Source organism: Brassica napus, chromosome A6 (genome assembly GCF_020379485.1).
Source record: "Brassica napus cultivar Da-Ae chromosome A6, Da-Ae, whole genome shotgun sequence".
Lineage (NCBI taxonomy): Eukaryota > Viridiplantae > Streptophyta > Magnoliopsida > Brassicales > Brassicaceae > Brassica > Brassica napus.
In genome coordinates this window covers 431,034-450,243 of record NC_063439.1, presented here as the reverse complement: position 1 = coordinate 450,243, position 19,210 = coordinate 431,034, and the positions used below count along the sequence as shown (strand labels likewise).

Genomic DNA, 19,210 nt, shown 5'->3' with positions numbered 1-19,210 from the left:
ATATTTTAGTAACTGATTTGCTTCGTAGAGTTACAGATATCCATATTTTTTGGTTCAAATCAAAACGGATAACAAATGGAAACAAAATTTAGAAATATTTTGCCTTACTTTATCCGTAAACAATAAAAATAATATATATATAGTTTAGATTTTGATTCGTTATTTGTTTTGATTCGAAACGAAAAATCCAAAGTTTTATTGGAACCGTGCATATGAGTTTTATATTAAAAATATAAAGTATATAGTGTGAACACATTTATGAATATAGTGTGAACGCATTAGCATATGTATTATCAAATTATCGTGAGGCTGCCACGTGTCTATTATAGTGTGAATACATTTATTACAATGTTTCTCCTTTAATATATAAGGGATTCTTGCTCTCTACTTTCTTCACATCAAGAACAAAGACAAAAAAAAAAACAGAACACTGAAATTTACGTTATACCAATAAAATGGCATTATCAAAGCTTCAATTTGTAGTCATCTTCGTCTTATGTTCTCACCTTGTTACTTGCCAGTCAAAAGGTGATACGTTTTTTATTTACAATATCATCTATGATTAAGAGTGATACATTTCGAATTCTCTTTCTATTTTTTTCTGAAATCATTGTTTATATGTTGGTGAACTGATAGGTGTAAGAGAGAATGCTGATCATCCTTCACAGTGTGTCTACAGAGGTTCGTGTGAGAGCAACAGAGACTGTAAGAGTCAATGTGGACCGCCTGAGTTTCCACCGGAGACCATTGGCTCATGCCAAGCTAGTCCTAGGGGTCATGGCAACATTTGTTGTTGTGCTAAAGATTAATATTCTCTTTCCAGCTAAAAAGAATAGTTTTTATCTACTTTGAAATAACTATATGTAATAGTTGTTCTAAAGTTTTTTAATCAAAAAAAAAGAAAGAAGTTTACTACGTTTTTTGTATTATATTTAAAAGAAACATCTACAAGATTGGATGTTTTTTGTTATTCACTATTTCATAAATTAGTAGAATTCTAAAGAGATCGTTAGGAATCTCACCTCAGAGCTAATCGAATTTATAAAAAAAAAAATATAAGAGATATAAATTAATTTATAATTTTTTGGTCGGTTTTTGAATTGATAATCTATGATGCTTTAGCAATTAGCAGTAATCAATATGTTACATAAAATTTGATAACTTTTGTTAAGTGATAAATGAAATAGAAAATTCAAATGAAAAAGAATTAACTATATATGCATTTTTCAACAAGCTAAATTATATTTTTTTTGTGAATACAAAGATTTCCAATTACAATCAAATATTATTACATAAGACGGCGAGAAAGTTTTTAGCTAGTATGATCAATATGACAATATATAATCATTTGTGTGGTTATTAGAGAGAAATTTCCTACACGTGCCTAGACTTCACTTCGAAATGTGTTACAAATGAATATGTTAACTTCACTTTGACCATTGATTATAAGTTCATAACTACGTAGAGAGCCCTCTTATGTTTTGCATGTGCATGCGGAAATATAAAATAAAAACCCGCTTATTAACAAACGACCATGAAACGAAATTATAAAATTAAATTTCCTTTTTTTTGAATAAACTTGGGATGATTTAGATGGACCTCCATAATCATCCTATAATCATGGAAACTGACTTCAGAAAAAAAGAAAGAAAAATGAACTTTTAAAAAATCTTTGCCACACTCAAACGAAACTAAAAACAATGAAACTAGAACTTTAGATGGACCTCCATAATCATGGAAACTGATTTCAGAAAAAAGAAAGAAAAATGAACTTTTAAAAAAAATCTTTGCCACACTCAAACGAAACTAAAACAACAATGAAGCTGGAACTATTAAGAAAAGAAAAGAAACAATAAATATATGATAAGGGAAACAAAAACAGTTAATTTTTCAAAAAAAAAAACAGTTAATTAACTGTTATACAAGAAAATTTATCTTTTGAACGTGTCGAACAGTCGAAGTGGTTGATTGAGAAAATTTTATCATAATACAATAGGTAGTTTTCTTATTTCATGCATAAGCATACATTAAATAATAAATTATACATACATACACCTCTAAATATTATACATATCTATGAAACGGCCATACAAAGTGTATATATTTTTTATAAATTTATATATAATTTATAAATTATATTATATGTGGACCATTCACCTAATAACTGTATATTTAAGTAATAATATTTGACAAAGCATTTTATTGACATTTCCCTTAAATATATTCATAATTCTCAAAATTGCACTAATTTTTTTAGAACATCAAAATTAATTTCAATAGTAGGACACGCATCATTATATTTATTTATAGGAAAGAGAACGAGTCTAAAGCTTTCACATATTATATGACCAGAAAAAGTTAAAAAATTTCTAAATTAGATTCGTTTAAAACGGAACATAAAAATGTGAGCAGGTTAAATTAGATATTTTTATTATGTATATATGTAAGAATATTTCTTCTTCTGTTGTGAGAAATAGAATACTTCATCTTTTTCCTAACTTTTTAACTCAATATCAATCCATTTCTATAATCCAAGATGAGGAAATCTCTTCAATTCTTGTTCACCTTCTTTACTATGTTTATCATTCTCTCACTAGGTTTGTATTTACATCTTAATATATTGCATTAATTCCTTCTATAATAATTTAACTAGAATACTATATCCTTAAAATTTTATGCTTAGTCAGCCCCATATAATAATTTTTGTTTACTATATAAAATATAGCATTAAATTATATTTTTGTGTAAAATTCTTAAATACCTAGATGGCCTGAAATATTGAAACTAACTCAAAGATATTTTGTGTTAAACCTAAAAGGATCATCCCTAAAAGATTTTAAGAGTTATTTTTCTATTTTAGTCCTTTTTAGTTTTTAAATGTATAGTCTTTATACATGATGAAGAAATACCATCATAGAACAATTTTAGATATCTTCATTTTTTTTATCATCTATTTCTCTACATTTTCTTTGGGAAATTGCCTAAAATATCACATTTCTAATACCATTTTTCATGTTTAATTTAACCACTTTTACCCTCACTTTTAAAGAGGTAAAAAGGCACTTATAGCCTTAGGGTTAACTAATTTAGATTTAGGATTAACTAATATAGACTTAGGGTTTAGAGTTGAGGGGTGGGATAAAGTTTTGGAATGTGGAGTCTAAGATTTTAATAAATACTTAACTATTTTTAATTTTTTATAAAAATAGTTTAAAATGAATTTTGAAATTTCAAGAAGAAAATTTGAAAGAAAAAAATCGGAAAAATTCAAAAGCATTTTTATAAGAAACTTCGAACATGTATAATTCGAAAAATATAAAAAATATATTCTATATATTCTTATTTTTAATCTATTTAAATAATTATTTATTATATATAAAATAAAGGTATAAGAGTCTTTTGCCTCTTAATGAAAAAGTATTTATGAAAATATCTCTTTAATGAAGATAAACATGAATAATAGTACCAACAATGTGGTAAACATGAAAATTTCCTAATTGTCCTTTCACTCTAAAATATGTTAACAACCATTTTCATATAATATGAATAAACTAGAGTTCTTATGTAAATTTTACAAAATATTGTGAATTAGATTTTTATATTTTATAGTTAATACGTTATGCTTTTCCAATATCTACCGTAATTTTTCTGAAAACATCAAAAAATTTATATTTAATTTTTACTCATATGTTCACAATTATTAAAAAAAAATTTCATAAAATAAAAAGTTGACATTATGATCAAATCATATGCTCATTTTTATTAACTGACAAAACTTCTATGTCTTTTTGTTTATAATGCTTAAAACAAAAGTTTATTAAGCAGATTTTTGTTGATGAATAAGTTTTATATTTCAGTAAAACTTCTATATATTTGCTCCCGTACAAAATTTAAGATTTTTTGCATTTAACAGGAATGATGGCAGATGCGCAAAAAAAGGAACGAAGGTGTACATATAATGTCCGAGTTGACACACACAAGTCTTGTGATGTACTGTGTATTTATCATTGTAAAAAGCGATTTGGACCTATTGGTAAAAGTGTTTGTGAGAAGGAGCTTAAAGGATATTGTCAATGCTCAGCTATTTGCAAGGGTTCTCGATAAATGTTGGAAAGATAATGTTCAACAAAATTATATATTATTTTTTTAACAATAAATATCTAAATATTTATGTTGATACGACAATAAAGCATCAAAATATTTTTTAAGATTTGTTAATTTATTTATAATAAATAATAGTTTTTATAAGTACAACTGTGAATAACAAGATTGGACTTTTTATAAAATAAATGATCACAGTGTTATTAAATGTAGCCAAAATTGCGTATAAGATCGTTAAAGATCAAGAAGAGTTAAAAAATAAAAAGATAGAGATGCAATCACAGCCAATTTTTAAATGTGTGATCATCAACTAACATGTAAGATTTGTATACAATGTAAAATAAATGAAACAGCTAGAGTTGGTTATTAAAATGGTAAATGAAAAATTGAACTAATGCATTGCTTATTTATGGAAAATTAAAGAATTGGTGTATTAAAATAATAATAGAATTATTTGGTCATAACAAGTTGTCGTTGTAAAAAATATGGATCGTATTTGAAAATCTATTACTTCGGTCAAAATGAAAAAAACATTGAGTCTAAAACGGTTAATCGTTTATCATATTGACTTTTTATAGCGGTCAATATGATAAACCAAATTATATTAGGGTGATATTCGCTGTGAATCATCTAGCTCTTCCGTGATTAGAACACAGTCTTCTATCTCAATCCAAGTTCTTTGCGTTAAGTAAAGATATTTAAATATCAATCAATTTGTTTATTTTTCTTTCTTATCTCTTCAGACCAATGGAACAAAAAAAAAATTAATTGTACATTATTGTATGGATCAAAATATTGAGAATTAAATGTGTACCCTTGCATCAAAAACAATCATATTTGATGTTATACCATGATGCACAATATATTGTTTGCATATAATTTTACACATGTTATCCAATATTTTCTCTTTGATTCAACTCTTCTAAGATTTGAAAGGGTAAAAGACATAAAAATAAGGAACATTGCCAAAAATACCTAATTCATAATACAACATTTCATGTTTACATTAACCATTTTTACCTTAACTTTAAAGAAGGAAAAAACATTTATAACCCTAGAGTTAACTAATCTAAACTTAGGGTGTAGAGTTAAGGGACGATGTATGATTTTTTGGAATTTTGTGAAATTTAGGATTTTAATAATGATATAAATAAATACTTAAAAAATACAACTTTTTTTTAGAAAAAAGTAGTTTGAAAAATAATTTTTGATTTTCAAAAAAAAAAAAATTTGAAAACAAAATTCGAATTTTTTTTTATAAAAAGTTTGAATTTGAAATTATAAAATGTTACATTATGTATTATTTTTTATATATAGAGAGAACAAGAGTATAAGAATTATTTGGCTTAAAATGTATTTTTGAAAATGTCTATTTAGTGATTGTAAACATGAATAATGGTACCAACAAAGCGGTAAACATGAAAATCCCCCTAAAAATAAATATTATTACTCAAAATGTGAATATCCATCAACGGAAAATGGTGTACCAACCATTGCTAATTCAAATATATAAGCAATTTTATAATATCTTTAATAGTTTCTAACTTAATGGAATTTTATAAATTTTAGTAAAAAATAACTATATATGTGCAAAGAACATACACATATTTATGCTATTATATTTACTATGTTTATATAATATAATATATTAAAATATATTTTCATAAACCAATATGTATTTGTCTTATTTCATATATAAACATACACTAAACCTTAAATTATACATACATACAACTCTAAGTATTATACATATTCATGAAATGGCCATACAAATTCTATAATTTTTATAAACTTATGTATAATCAATAAAGTATATTATGTGTGGGCCATCCACCTAATAACTGTATATTTATGTAATAATGTTTGAGAAAGTGTTTTATTGACATTTCCTTTAAATACATTTAAAATTTTCAAAATAGCAATAATTTTTGATAAATTTCTTGAAATATCATAAGGTGGCTAACACTTTTTAAAAAATACACTCGATCAAAAATATTTTAAATAAATTATCTTGGAGGCCAAAGTTTTTACATATAAATAAATTTGATGTTAAATTGAGAAAAGTTCTATGAGCACAAAATTATAAAGGATTAATGATGAAACATATATTTTTCAGTTGAGATATATTCAGAGACCATAAATATTAATAAAAATTGAAATTTCACATAGTTTCACTAGTCTTTGTTTCATTTGGGTTTTTCTCTCTACATTATTAGAATTGTTCTGTATATATAAGACGATGAAGAAAAAAACACTATTTTGTTTGATATAAGGATCCGACTGGTGATCATTCTGGAAACAAGAAGAACGAACAAGAAAAGAATGTAGAGGAATAAAATATTAGGAATGAAAAAGAATGGTTATTTTTTCTCAAATCTAACGAGAAATAATTTTGTTCTTTATTTTTCTACGAAAGAAATGAGAGGGAATGAAAGGAAATATTATTCCTTGTGAAAGGTGATTTTTTCTATGAATGTTAGGAAATACATTATTCATCGTCATTCCTTGGTCATCATTTATACCACTAATGTATTTACTTTTCAAAATCGAAGAATGACAAAAAAAATCATAAATACAATAAACATATTAATGGTTCTCAAAGAAGAACCAAAGGTTGAATTAGAGACTCTAAATTCTGTGTTGATGGAAACTAGTAATATACATATGTATATAATGAATATAAAATAGATAAAAATAAAAATTAGTTAATATGATAAAGATAAGCAGAAGAAAATTATTGTGTACAAGGATTTCTACATATAGATGAATTTAATGTTAAAAATTAAAACGAGTTATTAGTACTATCAAATTCTTAGTGATCAGTGATGAAATATTATATTGTTTTGAGTTGATATATAAAAATCATATTAAAACTGCATTTTTATGTTATATGTCTTTATTTCATCTTAGTTATTGTCAACATTTTTATATAATTTTGTGTATACATACAAATAAAGAAAAAAATTATTTGTTTTCATGTAATTTTTTGAAGTATTATAGTTGTATGTCTTTTTGTGTTCAAATATAAATTTATAAAATGTTACATTATATACTAATTAAGAAAAATTAAACACTGTTATACAACCTTTTGCATATTATCTTTACACAAGTTGCAGAGTCACAAAATATAAATATGGTCTTCTAATATATAACATAACACTCAAATATTTGAATTATAATCCTACATGTATCAAGTTCTTACATGTGTGTAAGTTTCAAATTAAATAATTATGTTCCACCATTTTTCGTTGGCGGGTTATTCATGTTTTGAGTAGTAATATATATTGTTTTATGTTTTTTACCCTTTAGAGAACTTAGAAAAGTTGTAACCGATAAATATATTGGATAATATGTATAAACAACTGCTAGTTGACTCAATTGTCATCAATTAAAGATTAGTTAATTGTTTGGTCTTTGATTAATGGATTTATATATGCAATAACGTGCCAACTTGTACATTTTTAGTCCCTTGAATCATCTGGAAAACGAACATTATGCGAGTTTTTCAAATTCTAATAAACAATCTAATTAGCTATGTAAATCGTTTTTTAATATAAGATACTAAAATATCTACAGTCTAGGCCTAACCTAACCCAACCACAAGTAAGACAGAGAGAGAGAGAGAGAGAGAAACAAGAAACAGAACAACAATGGGGAAAACACTGTTACTGCTGTCTTTGTTGCTCTGCAGCTTTATCATCGATCTTGAAGCTTCACGCCAAGATCTCAACCAACCGTACCGGACCGGTTATCACTTTCAACCTCCCAGTAATTGGATGAACGGTATGTAAACTGAGCTTGATCTGACCTGTATTCATCTATGTGTCTTTTTGATCCTCTATTAACATCGTTTTATTTTCTGTTATGTTCGATGATAACCTGATACCACTCGATCCCTGCTCCAGATCCTAATGGTTCGTTCTCTTTATTAAAATTTTATTCATATTTTTTAATATATTTTGAAAATATGCATTTGTTTTCTTTTGTGTAGGACCAATGGTATACAAGGGAATATACCATCTTTTCTACCAGTACAACCCATACGGCGCCGTTTGGGATGTAAGAATCGTGTGGGGTCACTCCACGTCACTTGATCTAGTTAACTGGACCCCACAGCCTCCAGCATTCAGTCCATCTCAGCCGTCAGACATCAACGGTTGTTGGTCAGGCTCCGTCACGATTCTACCAAACGGCACACCGGTGATCCTCTACACCGGCATTGACCAAAACAAAAGTCAAGTCCAAAACGTCGCCGTTCCGGTTAACATCTCCGATCCATATCTCCGAGAATGGTCGAAGTCGCCGGCAAATCCTCTGATGGCTCCTAACGCCGTCAACGGAATCAACCCCGACCGGTTCCGAGATCCGACCACGGCGTGGATGGGACACGACGGAGAATGGAGAGTCATCGTCGGAAGCTCGACGGACGATCGTCGAGGATTAGCGGTTCTTTACAAGAGCAGAGATTTCTTCAACTGGACGCAAGCGACGAAGCCTCTTCACCACGAAGACTTAACCGGAATGTGGGAGTGTCCTGATTTTTTCCCGGTTTCGATAACCGGAACGGACTGTCTCGAAACGTCGTCGTTTGGTGAGGTGAAACACGTGCTGAAAGTTAGTTTGATCGAGACGTTGCATGATTATTACACGATTGGGAGTTACGACCGTGAGAAGGATGTTTACGTACCGGATCATGGGTTTGTGCAAGATGGTTCGGCTCCGAGGTTGGACTACGGGAAGTTTTACGCGTCGAAAACGTTTTACGATGATGTTAAGAAACGAAGGATCTTGTGGGGTTGGGTTAACGAGTCTTCACCTGCTAAGGATGATATTGAGAAGGGTTGGTCTGGTCTTCAGGTAACATTTATTTTCCCCTTGATTAATTCTTGAGTTAAATCTAGTAAACCTGTTTACATTAGGAACAAAGTCGCATTTGAATAAATCTTAAGTTATATGCATACGGACTAGTCCACTAATCGCCAATTGGAAGTTTATCTCGATTAATAGTTGATTTTTGTTATTTTAACAGTCATTTCCAAGAAAAATATGGCTTGGTGAATCGGGAAATGAGCTGCTACAATGGCCGATTGAAGAGATTGAGACCTTGCGTGAGACACAAGTCAAATGGGACAACAAGGTTCTTAAGGCAGGGTCTACTATCCAAGTTCATGGTGTTACTGCTGCACAGGTAAGAGTCGATACTTAACCTCGATCAGATTAATGATTGATCCGCGTGAAATAAGAATCTATCTTTGGTATTGAGCAGGCTGATGTTGATGTATCATTCAAAGTGAAAGATTTGGAAAAAGCGGATGTGATTGAACCAAGTTGGACTGACCCTCAAAAGATATGTAGTGAGGAAGATTTATCGGTTAAGTCCGGTTTAGGGCCATTTGGTTTGATGGTGTTGACATCAAATGACATGGAGGAATACACATCAGTTTACTTCAGAATCTTCAAGTCAAATGATACTAAGTACGTAGTCTTGATGTGCAGTGACCAAAGCAGGTATGTGATCTTTATACACCAACTCAAAGACACATTCAGATTCTTTTCGTATTTACATGAACTGCTAACTTTGTTGTTATGGCACTCGTATACAGATCTTCGTTGAATGAAGAAAATGATAAAGCAACGTTTGGTGCTTTTGTAGCAATAGACCCTTCTCAAGAAACACTTTCTCTTAGGACTTTGGTAAGTTATAATTATACGTAAAGATATGATCTCAGACAGATGTCTTGTACCAACTATCTAGTGAGTATGCTTCAATAGAGCATCATAGTAGGGAAATGATGAGTGTTATTTTTGACTATTACTTTGTAGATTGACCACTCTATAGTGGAGAGTTATGGTGGAGGAGGCAAAGTATGTATAACTTCTCGAGTGTATCCAAAATTGGCAATAGGAGAAAATACAAATCTCTTTGTCTTCAACAAGGGAACTCAAAGTGTTGATGTCTTGGGCCTAAATGCTTGGAGCTTAAAGTCTGCCCAAATCAATGGCGAGAGAGTGTCACCTTTCAGCGAATGTGAAGATTCACACTCACTTAATCAGTATTGATTCTTTAGTGAAGTATATTTCACATTTTTACGGGGGAAATATTAAATAAATAATTTTCATTTTTTTCTTTTTGTAAATTTGTATTTTTCAAACTTTGAGAACTCAATACAAAATTTGGGAATTTTGTGTCTTGTGTATTATTCTTACGCAGAGATGAAACAATTTACTCATTTAGGTTAAATAATATTATCTATTCTGTTTCATCGATGTTAATTATTTTTGCTTTAATTTTCTTATCATATATTTCATTTTACATTTTTAGAACATTGACAATTTTATGGTTTTACCTTTATTTTATAAATGTATTAGTTAACTAAATTAAACAAAATAACAAATTAGTTAAAGACAAACAAAAAAAACAATTATTTTTAACAAGTGTTAAAAAAACTTTAAACCATATTAAAATGAATTATATTAAAATAACTATTGTTCTTAGAATAAATTGGAAAAATATCACATGTAAGAAAAAATAATTATAAGGAAAAATTTCACTAATAAAAGGATAGAAATAAGGTTTTGTTTTTTCTAACCAATAGTCTTCTGTTAGAAACAAAACGCCCATTAAAGGCCCAGTAAATATTAACAGAAGACTATCAAAACGACATCGTCTCTACCTTAGCCACGTACAAAAGTTCTCCGTTCCAATAGAGAGAGACTTCAAAAGCAAAGCCGATAGAAACAATAGGTTGAATTGAAGACGATCTCCGCTCTGCAGCAGAAGAGGTTTCCGCTCTTTTCTTTCTCTTCCGACTGTTTTTTTTCACTATATCAATCTATAGATTATCATCTTTGCATCTTAAATAACCAAAATTAATCTGCTAATAATCTGCTAATATTAAGTACGTTAATCGTCAAGCTGCTCCGATCAATCCAATTTCGAAATTGATTCTATTGAGGTTTAGCTTGATTTTGATTCCGTTGATCTTGAAAATCCCTAATTTATTTCTTACGTATGGAGAAACGCATCTTTTCTCGTTGATCCCAAACTTACATTGATGATTCTGGTTTGTTACAGCGAGAAAGTGACGTCGTTTTGTAGATTTTGAGAGTTGGGTAATTGTGAAGTTAGCTGCTTTCTCTGCTATTATAATGATAGTGTTGAGGTGTGTGTCTTTTGTCTTTTCAGAAATGTCTGGAAGAGACCGTTATCACCGAGAGGTTCAAGACCCTTACCATGATCGACGTCGTTTTACTCCCGAGAGACCATTCCTTCGCGCCCCTCCTCCACCTTCTTCACTCTTAGAAGATCTTCAGATGCAAGAAGCTGAAATCCGGAGGCTTTTGAGTGATAACCACAGACTAGCTGACGACCGTGTGCTTCTGGAGAGAGAGCTCGGTGCAGCTAAGGAAGAGCTTCACCGTCTGAACCTGATAATCTCTGATCTCCGTGCTGAGCAGGATCTGCAGTCGAGGGAGTTCAGTGAGAAAAGGCATAAACTTGAGGGTGATATTCGTGCTATGGAGTCTTACAAGAAGGAGGCTTCTCAGCTGCGCGGCGAAGTTCAGAAGCTGAGTGAGATAAAGCGTGAACTAAGTGGAGACGTTCAGATACTTAGGAAGGATTTGGTGAAGTTGCAGTCGGATAACAAGCAGATTCCGGGTTTGAGAGCTGAGGTTGAGGACATGCAGAAGGAGCTTATGCACGCTAGGTAGAAAGATTGAACCTTTTGTTACTAAGTGACATATGGTTTCGCTTTTTAAATGCTAAAAAGGAATTGTTTTTCTGTTGGAACAGAGGTGCTATTGACTATGAGAAGAAGGAAAAGTTTGAGCTTATTGAACAGAGGCAGATAATGGAAAAGAACATGGTTTCTATGGCGCGTGAAGTTGAAAAGCTACGAGCAGAGCTTGCTACTGTTGATAGTAGGCCGTGGGGTTTTGGTATTATGACTCTCCTAATCTAGATCTGTCCTGGTGTTTCATTAGAGTCGCTAACTGATTTGGTGTGATATGTTATGTGTCCAGGTGGATCATATGGGATGAATCTCGGCACTATGGATGGCGCTTACCGTGGTTCTTATGGAGAAACCGATGGTTTTCTGGTACGTGTGCTTGTATCCTTGTATCATGTGATTTTTTTTTTTTAAGTGTGAATTTGTACTTTGACACGTCATATTATTTTGCTTGTTTCTTAGGGATCTTCGGAAAGGAGTCAATATTACAGCCATGGGTCTGGCTCGCAGAAGAAACCTCGCTTGGATCGTCACTGAATCGTATCAACGATCCTGGGAAAAGAGAATGAGGTGAGTCTAAATTGGGCACTTTGAAACACTCCTGTGGCTTTTTATGGTTATGCATATCTACTCTAAATCAAAACGTTAGTTCTTCTGATCTCTCAATAAGGCATTTTAATTATGTAAGTTAGATGGCTAAACTATGTCGTATGTTTCTATAATTCAATGATTTGGTTTTTCCTGTTTGATAATAGCTATGTCCTCTTATCCCTCTTATTTTTCTGCTCGCCTCGTTTACTCTCTGGCTTTGATTGTTTTGTAAATGATAATCCCTCTGATAGAAACCTCAGAGGAGGATGCCCTTGTTGTATTTGTATGACATTACTCTCTTCGTGCTTCAATCCCACACTCCTTTCTTCTGTTGTATTCTTATTTATAAAGATCTGGTGAGCTAACCTAACCCCTTTCTAAGGGGTTAAAGGCTTTAAATACTTGGCCTAAGGAGATATTTGAGAGAATGTAGTTGATTTCGGCCACATTTTTTGGGAAACTGTCGAGTTGCAATTGCTTGTTTATGGAAGCTGAAAGAGAGAGATTTTCCACGGGTCATTGCTTTTATGTGGTGGTGTTATGTAATGTTCTAGTAAATTTAAGGTATACAAGAGAATCTCAGTTAAGGTGAAGTGGAAACTGGAACCATTGGAAGGCACAACATATGGGAGGAACAGAGACATTGGTCCTCTATGGCCTTCGAGTCATGATAATGATAGATACTGAATGCTAGTGCTGATGTGGCTGATGGTTGCGGTGTTGGCAAGGAAGTGAAGTTGTTGATTCATAAAGACGCTTGGCGGTTACTGAACTTGGAGAGTATAAATAAAGATCTACGAGAGTTGTTGAGGGGTATCAGAAGATCATAGAGAATTGTTAGGCAAATCAGAGGAGTGTCTCTGCATCTGAAAGCAAGTTCAGAGAGGTTGTTCTCCGGATTTGAAGGCTCAAGGTCTTGTTTGAGATCTTGAGATTGTATCGGTTCCGTTGAGCAATAATATTTCACGGTGCTAGCCAATGGAAGAAAGGTGATTTGGAGCTGATGCACAGCATTTTCTGATGGGTGCCAGAATCTCAATGTCATAGATTGAATATCATTCCGAACAACATAAAATGAGTTCAGAAGTTAGGAGGCTGGGTGAAGATTATAACTCATGGATGACAGATGGACATATCAAAGCGACGTTTCATCGAGTTCCTTAATCAGAGGCCTTCATGGGGACTCCTGCATTTGCTGATGAGCGGGCCTTCAAGTTACCATGAGTCTGTAATTATCTGTCTAGATCTGAGCTTTCTGGAAATATTGAAGGTGGGCAGACAGCTGATAACGACTCTGTTAGGACAGCGTTGATGAAGCCATTCTGATGCAGAAGTTTATTTCTTATTTCTGGAGCTTTCACGACGAGCAAGAGAGAAAATCTTCGTTCATGTGCTGTGTGGCAAAATACGGTGATGCATTCTATAATTAGCTGCTATGTTTGGTTCCTAGTAGTTGCCTGAAGAGATAAACATCTCTGTCTTCGAGGCGGCACAAGCTTCAACGTACCTTCTGCTCCTATCAGTTATTTTGCCTTCAGAGATGAACTTTTCCATATTTCAAGGGATCGTCAGTGGCCTTGTAGGTCATGTTGATGGTACATCAGTTTTTTCTTTCCAAGGATGTTGATGTGCCTTACAAAAAAAAAAAGATCTTCCAACGAGTCAGGTATTCGATCTTCCCAAGAAAACTTCGCTTACGAGAAAGTTTATTTATGTAATTTCTGGTTATATCTTCTAGAGGTTAGCTATGTTTTGTTTGGCATATAGGTCCTCATATAAGTCTTTAATTTTTTGCATATAACCGATTCATTTTTGTTTCTCTGTGTCCGCAATATTATTTTTGCCACATAAATCTTGGATTCTCTTTGGTGCTGTGACAATGGAGGTTGAATCAGTCATTTTTTTCTAGAGGATTTGTGAGACTCTCCTAGATTTCACAGTAGATTGTTGATAGAAATGAATTGCTGGACTGATGGAGAAGTAGCTGTGCTTGAAGATGGCTCACTACATTGTTTTGTGCTGTTGCGTGGAAGAAAAGTTCTTTAGAATTGACTGGACAGGATTATCTATGCCATGTGAAGTTTCTGGAGCCTGCGAGAGATCTATAGATAAGAATAAAGGCAAAGCTTTTGTAGATGAGTAAAACATAGGATCAGCTCACTTAAGCCCGGAGCTGACAGCTACTGCTTTAATTTCAAGCGTTGAGGGTTTATATTGATCTGAAAGTAGATCGGTGTAGGTTTGACCAGGATGTAACTTTGTCTACTTCTTTTCCGAAGACTGAGAAACTCTGTTTTAAGAAGAGCGCTCTTTCTTCGCGCAAGGCGCAGACCCAGACGCCATGGTGTTCTAAGGCGCCTTAAGCGCGGCGAAGGTGCGCCTTGAAGTTTCTGGTGTCTCCATTTGAGTTGAATCTCGTCAATGACGCTTTAGGTGTCTTGGGTGCGTTGTTGGTGCTAGCTTTGTGCATTGAAGAATCATATCTTTGATAGTTGAAAGAATCAAATCTGGATGTGAATGGGTTAGGCTCACATGTTCTGCATATCGAGTCTGTTGAATGAATCAAAGCGGGAGAAGCTGTTGGAAGAGGAGTAATCGTGTGCAGCAGGTGCTTGGGACAGAGTCGAACAAGAAGGGACTTTCTTCATAGGAACAAGTTGTCTGAACGGGTTTCCACCAAAAGCAGACGTGCTAAAAGCAGGAGTGCTTGTGCGGGGTCATCTAAGAAGGATTTCTTTTCAGGAAACATTGATCCATAAGGCGCGCTCCTTAGTGCACCATGGAGGCTCTACCATCTCTCATTTTTAAAACACAGCTGGGAATTGATGAAAACGACCTACATCTTCAGAAAAGTTCTCCCTCTTGTGTCCTTATCGACTACAGATGGAACTCTAGTGGAACTGTATTCTCTACAGATCAGCATGTTAAGGTAGATTAGAGTGGTTACTCTGAATCTGCAAGATGATTGGTACAGCACTGCAAAGCTTCAAAGCTTCCAATAATTAATCTTCTTGGAACAATACACGGTACGGGAAGGGATAGTTGTACTCAGGCATTTGATGAGCGTTGACACGAAAAGAATTGTCCTTCAAGCTCCATACCCGTTTCACCTCTTAGACACATATGTGTAGATATATTCGCTCTTTCGTGTCATGTAGCATTTGTAGGCATTGCATGAGATTTTCACTATTAAAAAACTGCTCTGTTGTGGTCTTTACAGGTTTTAATTATTCTTCTCTTCGTTGCAGGAAACAAAGCTTGAAAAGGACAGACTTCGAGGCCAATCATCTACTAGTTGGAATCGAAAAAGGAACCAAAATGGTCATTATAGAAACCAGTAAGTGTGTTACAATCATCTTTACATAGTCAACATCTAAATGCGTTTTAATATCATAATCAACAAGTTGAAAGTTACTTAATACATATAACATTGCAAGTCATGATTCTGATTCTGACATTTTCTTTCATGTTGTTAGAACCGGAGGCAACATCTTGGATCTTTTCCCTCGCACCAACGTCTTGGTATCAGGAAAAACTCCGTCGCCGATTTCCTCAACCACACCATCTCTCGTCACACTAATGGGGTACGCAACCAAGTGTACACCGTTCATGTCCACGACCTTTTCTCCACTGTAAATATCCCACATCTGCTCCCCCATTGTTCTTAATCCTCGGACGCATTCAAGACTCTCTGGCTCCGAGAAAGATAACTCATCCACTGTGATCTGGCCACCTGTATGCTCGTACCAGAGCGACAATCGGTAAGCTCGAATCTCATTGGTCTTGGTTGTATTTCTTTGGTAGCAACCTATTGCAATCTCTGTGTCACGGCAACCGTCCATTGATCTCTGATTTATGTTGGCTGATCCTATTAAAACGTATGCGTCGTCCACTACAAACACACATAGAGACAATAATAAGTAAACAATCTTCAGTTTTGTTTCAGGTTAGGGGTTTAAACCAAACCTATCATGATCTTGGAGTGGACATAGACCATGAATCTCCGGTTCCTCTGTGCGTTCCAGTACTGTGTTTTGGGATGCGGTGACGAAACTGCTTCATACTCTCCTTCTCTCTTCTCTTCTCTGTTTGCGAGACAGAAGAAGTTTAAGTAATCTCTCGGATGCGACCCGTCTCCAGTTTCCCATATCGCCTCTCCAATGATTTTATACATCATAGACATTGTCTCTCTCGTCCAATGAAGCATCTCTTCGACCGTTTCGCTCTCCGGTGGCCCTTCAGGCCACATTGGTATCACTATATACACAGCAAACCTCTCCCTCTCTCGTATCTTAGCTGCAATCTTTAAAGCTATTTCAACCGGGATCAAGTTTGTGCATCCGCTTCCGCTCTTCCCCTCCCAATGCTCGCAGCCTCCCATGAAATACTGATTCTCAATGTATATAAACCTCTCTGCTTTCCGAATCGCTGCGACGTAGCCGTCGTGTACGCTCCTCTCAACCTGTAAGCCTCTAGGCATCTCCGTAGCCGACACGTGGTCTATCGATCTCAGGACTTGAACGTTCCAGTTCCTGTCATCTTCTTCAGTGTTTGCACTGCTTACTAAGTTTCTTATCCCTGAGGTGTTGACCAAAACAGAAGGGTTACACTGTTTGGTCCATCTTTGTTCGAAGTTCTTCAAAACATCCCAAGCTGCAGGCCCGACCACACACACGTGGCAATCGTGCCACGGCTCTCTTGGTCCTCCTCTGCTTAGCTTAGCTCCAGCGAGGCTTGTTTGATAGAAATCATCACTTGTCCCGATTGTACGGAACAGAGAATGCTCCTCTGTGTCGTAACGACCATCGCAGAGGTCGAAACCGCCGAGGAAGCTCATGATCTCTCGCTCTTTTGTATTTGTATTCGTTACACGTGTGTCCACCGTGATGGTCTTTTGGTGATGTGCGAAAGCCGTGGGGAGCTTCTTGTGCGATCTTGGACAGAGTCTACAAACAACACTTGTGTCTCTGAAGTAAGCAAGAGCTGTTTGGTCGTTTGTTCGCATTACACCTCTGTTCTTGATCATCGGTAGAGACGACTCGTCGTTCCACAGCATTACTCTCACCGCTACGCCTTCATGTGCTTTGCGTTTCAGAAGCTCACCGATTGTTACTCCCACTGCGTGTGGAATCTCTGTTTCATCGTCCCGTACGAGAACGAGATTAGGGTTTAATGCCCATCCTGCGATGTAAACTAAGTGCCTAGCGCAATCAATCGCTTTATAAACATCTTCCCATAGGTTTCTTGCATTACAAGGAACATCATGAACCCTAGGATCAAACGTGGCTTTATGGTGCGCGTCTTGGTACAATACAACTCTGCAGTTCGATCTCTGAGGGAAGCTCGCGTTCTTAATACCTTGAAAAGGCTCTCCTTCGAGCGTTTTGCACCATCCCGGTTCTAGATAAGCCGGTCTGAACCAAATCATACACTTGAGCTTCAAGTTAGGTTTCGTTGATCCGTTATTTGTAGTCAGAGGAAAGCACCCGTTGACAATTGCTGTATTAGAAGTGAGAATCTGTTCTGCAGAGATTCGGAATCTTCCGAGAACAGAACAGTGAGTCTTGAGCGTGATTGTGATCGTCGTGTCTGAAACCGGATGTGCGCAGAGGATCTGAAAAGTTTGGTTCCAGACACGGTCATGTTCTGAGCTTGTCTTAGCAACTTTCTTCTTGTTTAGCTTAACGGTCACGTAAGCTGGTCTTGGCTTCGTACATATACACTGCGAATAAGATAACAAGCAGCTCATGAGAATTAACAAAATGTTATCTTCATCTTTAACAACATAATACGTACATTGAAAGGAAATGTAGGAGAGAAAGGGGTTGCGTCGAAGATTGTAATCTCGAGTGTTCCATGGAAGAACTTCTTCTGTTCCTCAAGCTCCATTTGTACGAAAATGGATCTATAAGTGTATGAGAGAAACGTTTCTGCGATTATGTGTGCTGAAGCTGGGTCAGTTACATAATGCACAAGGATGTGCCTGGTTTATTATATATATGCTTTTGGCTTTTGGTTAAACTTGGAGGATTCTCCAAGGACAATCTTAAAGAAAACATTCAACAACATATTTTATATGTGTATTAATTTAAAGGTTGAAGTGTCTTGGAATACAAATCAAGCATTCGGCTTTGGTTTATCACTACGAGTTGTAAAAGCAAACTATTGAAGTGTATCGAAATATAAGTTTTGGGATAAAGGGGGAGATACTAAGAAAATGTATGGTGGTCTTGGTAAATTTCATGTGGGATAAGCCATAAGCCACGTCTAACACAGTAGCATTAAGAAGCTGCAGCAAATAGCACTTTGGGACCCAATTTAATACGACGTTCTGTGGCTGATGATGACAAAATAATCCTTTTTAACTATGTCCAAAGACACTAATCCATACATGTCAAAACTCAAAATAAACACTAAAATCCTTTTAACTGAGAGTAACTGAATATTGAAAATGACTGATGATTTTATTTGGTTTATGTTGTAAAAGGATGGCTGGTGATTTTGTATACTTCGGAATGGAGAAAACCATCAAACAAATCTCAAATTATACAAGGACTGAATTAATATTTTTATGGAATTTAATCCCAGATTATACAAGTATGAAATAGAATATGATACCGGTTGTCAGTTGAACATAAAAAAAGCGAGTGTTACAGATAGATTAATAATTATAGTTTTTAGTTGAAAATTAATTAATTCAAAAAAAAAATATATTACCAAAATATATAGTGCTAAAACTCATGAAAGCTCTGTTTGATTAATAATTCATTATATAATTTTATATA

General features: G+C 34.1%; 3 protein-coding genes and 1 long non-coding RNA gene across 5 annotated transcripts; 3 read left to right on the top strand and 1 right to left on the bottom strand.

Annotated features, from left to right (window-relative positions):
• The first annotated feature begins 121 nt into the window (after window positions 1–121).
• LOC125610062 lies at window positions 122–6,753 on the top strand. Its single transcript, XR_007340069.1, has 3 exons — window positions 122–528; window positions 637–2,597; window positions 3,914–6,753. It is a non-coding gene; the product is annotated as an uncharacterized LOC125610062 (long non-coding RNA).
• A 909-nt stretch (window positions 6,754–7,662) lies between these two features.
• Window positions 7,663–10,291, top strand: LOC106345760 (beta-fructofuranosidase, insoluble isoenzyme CWINV3). Its single transcript, XM_013784938.3, has 7 exons — window positions 7,663–7,884; window positions 8,007–8,015; window positions 8,093–8,958; window positions 9,131–9,289; window positions 9,368–9,609; window positions 9,705–9,795; window positions 9,925–10,291. The coding sequence occupies exons 1-7, from the start codon at window positions 7,752–7,754 to the stop codon at window positions 10,159–10,161; spliced, it is 1,737 nt and encodes a 578-aa protein (XP_013640392.1). The 5' UTR covers window positions 7,663–7,751; the 3' UTR covers window positions 10,162–10,291.
• Window positions 10,292–10,755: 464 nt separating this feature from the next.
• Window positions 10,756–16,144, top strand: LOC106345758 (protein FLX-like 3). Of its 2 annotated transcripts, XR_002664830.2 has the most exons (7): window positions 10,756–10,884; window positions 11,288–11,810; window positions 11,897–12,042; window positions 12,127–12,203; window positions 12,297–12,404; window positions 15,674–15,762; window positions 15,902–16,144. XR_002664830.2 is itself a non-coding variant. In XM_013784935.3 (5 exons), exons 2-5 carry the CDS (start codon window positions 11,290–11,292, stop codon window positions 12,369–12,371), a joined length of 819 nt encoding a protein of 272 aa, XP_013640389.1. In that variant the 5' UTR covers window positions 10,756–10,884; window positions 11,288–11,289; the 3' UTR covers window positions 12,372–12,586. The 2 variants fall into 2 exon arrangements, 1 of the variants encoding a protein (XP_013640389.1); XM_013784935.3 differs by lacking the exons at window positions 15,674–15,762; window positions 15,902–16,144 and having other exon boundaries at window positions 12,297–12,586.
• LOC106345757 (phospholipase D alpha 4) lies at window positions 15,729–18,373 on the bottom strand. The gene is made up of 3 exons (XM_013784934.3): window positions 18,222–18,373; window positions 16,392–18,147; window positions 15,729–16,317 (listed from the first exon to the last, which is right to left on the bottom strand). Exons 1-3 carry the CDS (start codon window positions 18,312–18,314, stop codon window positions 15,890–15,892), a joined length of 2,277 nt encoding a protein of 758 aa, XP_013640388.2. The 5' UTR covers window positions 18,315–18,373; the 3' UTR covers window positions 15,729–15,889.
• Between the last annotated feature and the right edge of the window lie 837 nt (window positions 18,374–19,210).

What these genes read in the sequence shown, in the direction of transcription:
- LOC106345758 (XM_013784935.3), top strand. Translation starts at nt 11,290, where the DNA reads ATGTCTGGAAGAGACCGTTATCACCGAGAGGTTCAAGACCCTTACCAT. An exon ending in TAGTAGGCCGTGGGGTTTTG is followed by an intron (nt 12,043 to 12,126) that starts GTATTATGACTC and finishes TTATGTGTCCAG; the next exon opens with GTGGATCATATGGGATGAAT. An exon ending in GAGAAACCGATGGTTTTCTG is followed by an intron (nt 12,204 to 12,296) that starts GTACGTGTGCTT and finishes CTTGTTTCTTAG; the next exon opens with GGATCTTCGGAAAGGAGTCA.
- LOC106345757 (XM_013784934.3), bottom strand. Translation starts at nt 18,314, where the DNA reads ATGGAGCTTGAGGAACAGAAGAAGTTCTTCCATGGAACACTCGAGATT. An exon ending in CTCCTACATTTCCTTTCAAT is followed by an intron (nt 18,148 to 18,221) that starts GTACGTATTATG and finishes TCTTATTCGCAG; the next exon opens with TGTATATGTACGAAGCCAAG. An exon ending in CCACTCCAAGATCATGATAG is followed by an intron (nt 16,318 to 16,391) that starts GTTTGGTTTAAA and finishes GTGTGTTTGTAG; the next exon opens with TGGACGACGCATACGTTTTA.
- LOC106345760 (XM_013784938.3), top strand. Translation starts at nt 7,752, where the DNA reads ATGGGGAAAACACTGTTACTGCTGTCTTTGTTGCTCTGCAGCTTTATC. An exon ending in ATGGTGTTACTGCTGCACAG is followed by an intron (nt 9,290 to 9,367) that starts GTAAGAGTCGAT and finishes GGTATTGAGCAG; the next exon opens with GCTGATGTTGATGTATCATT. An exon ending in CACTTTCTCTTAGGACTTTG is followed by an intron (nt 9,796 to 9,924) that starts GTAAGTTATAAT and finishes ATTACTTTGTAG; the next exon opens with ATTGACCACTCTATAGTGGA.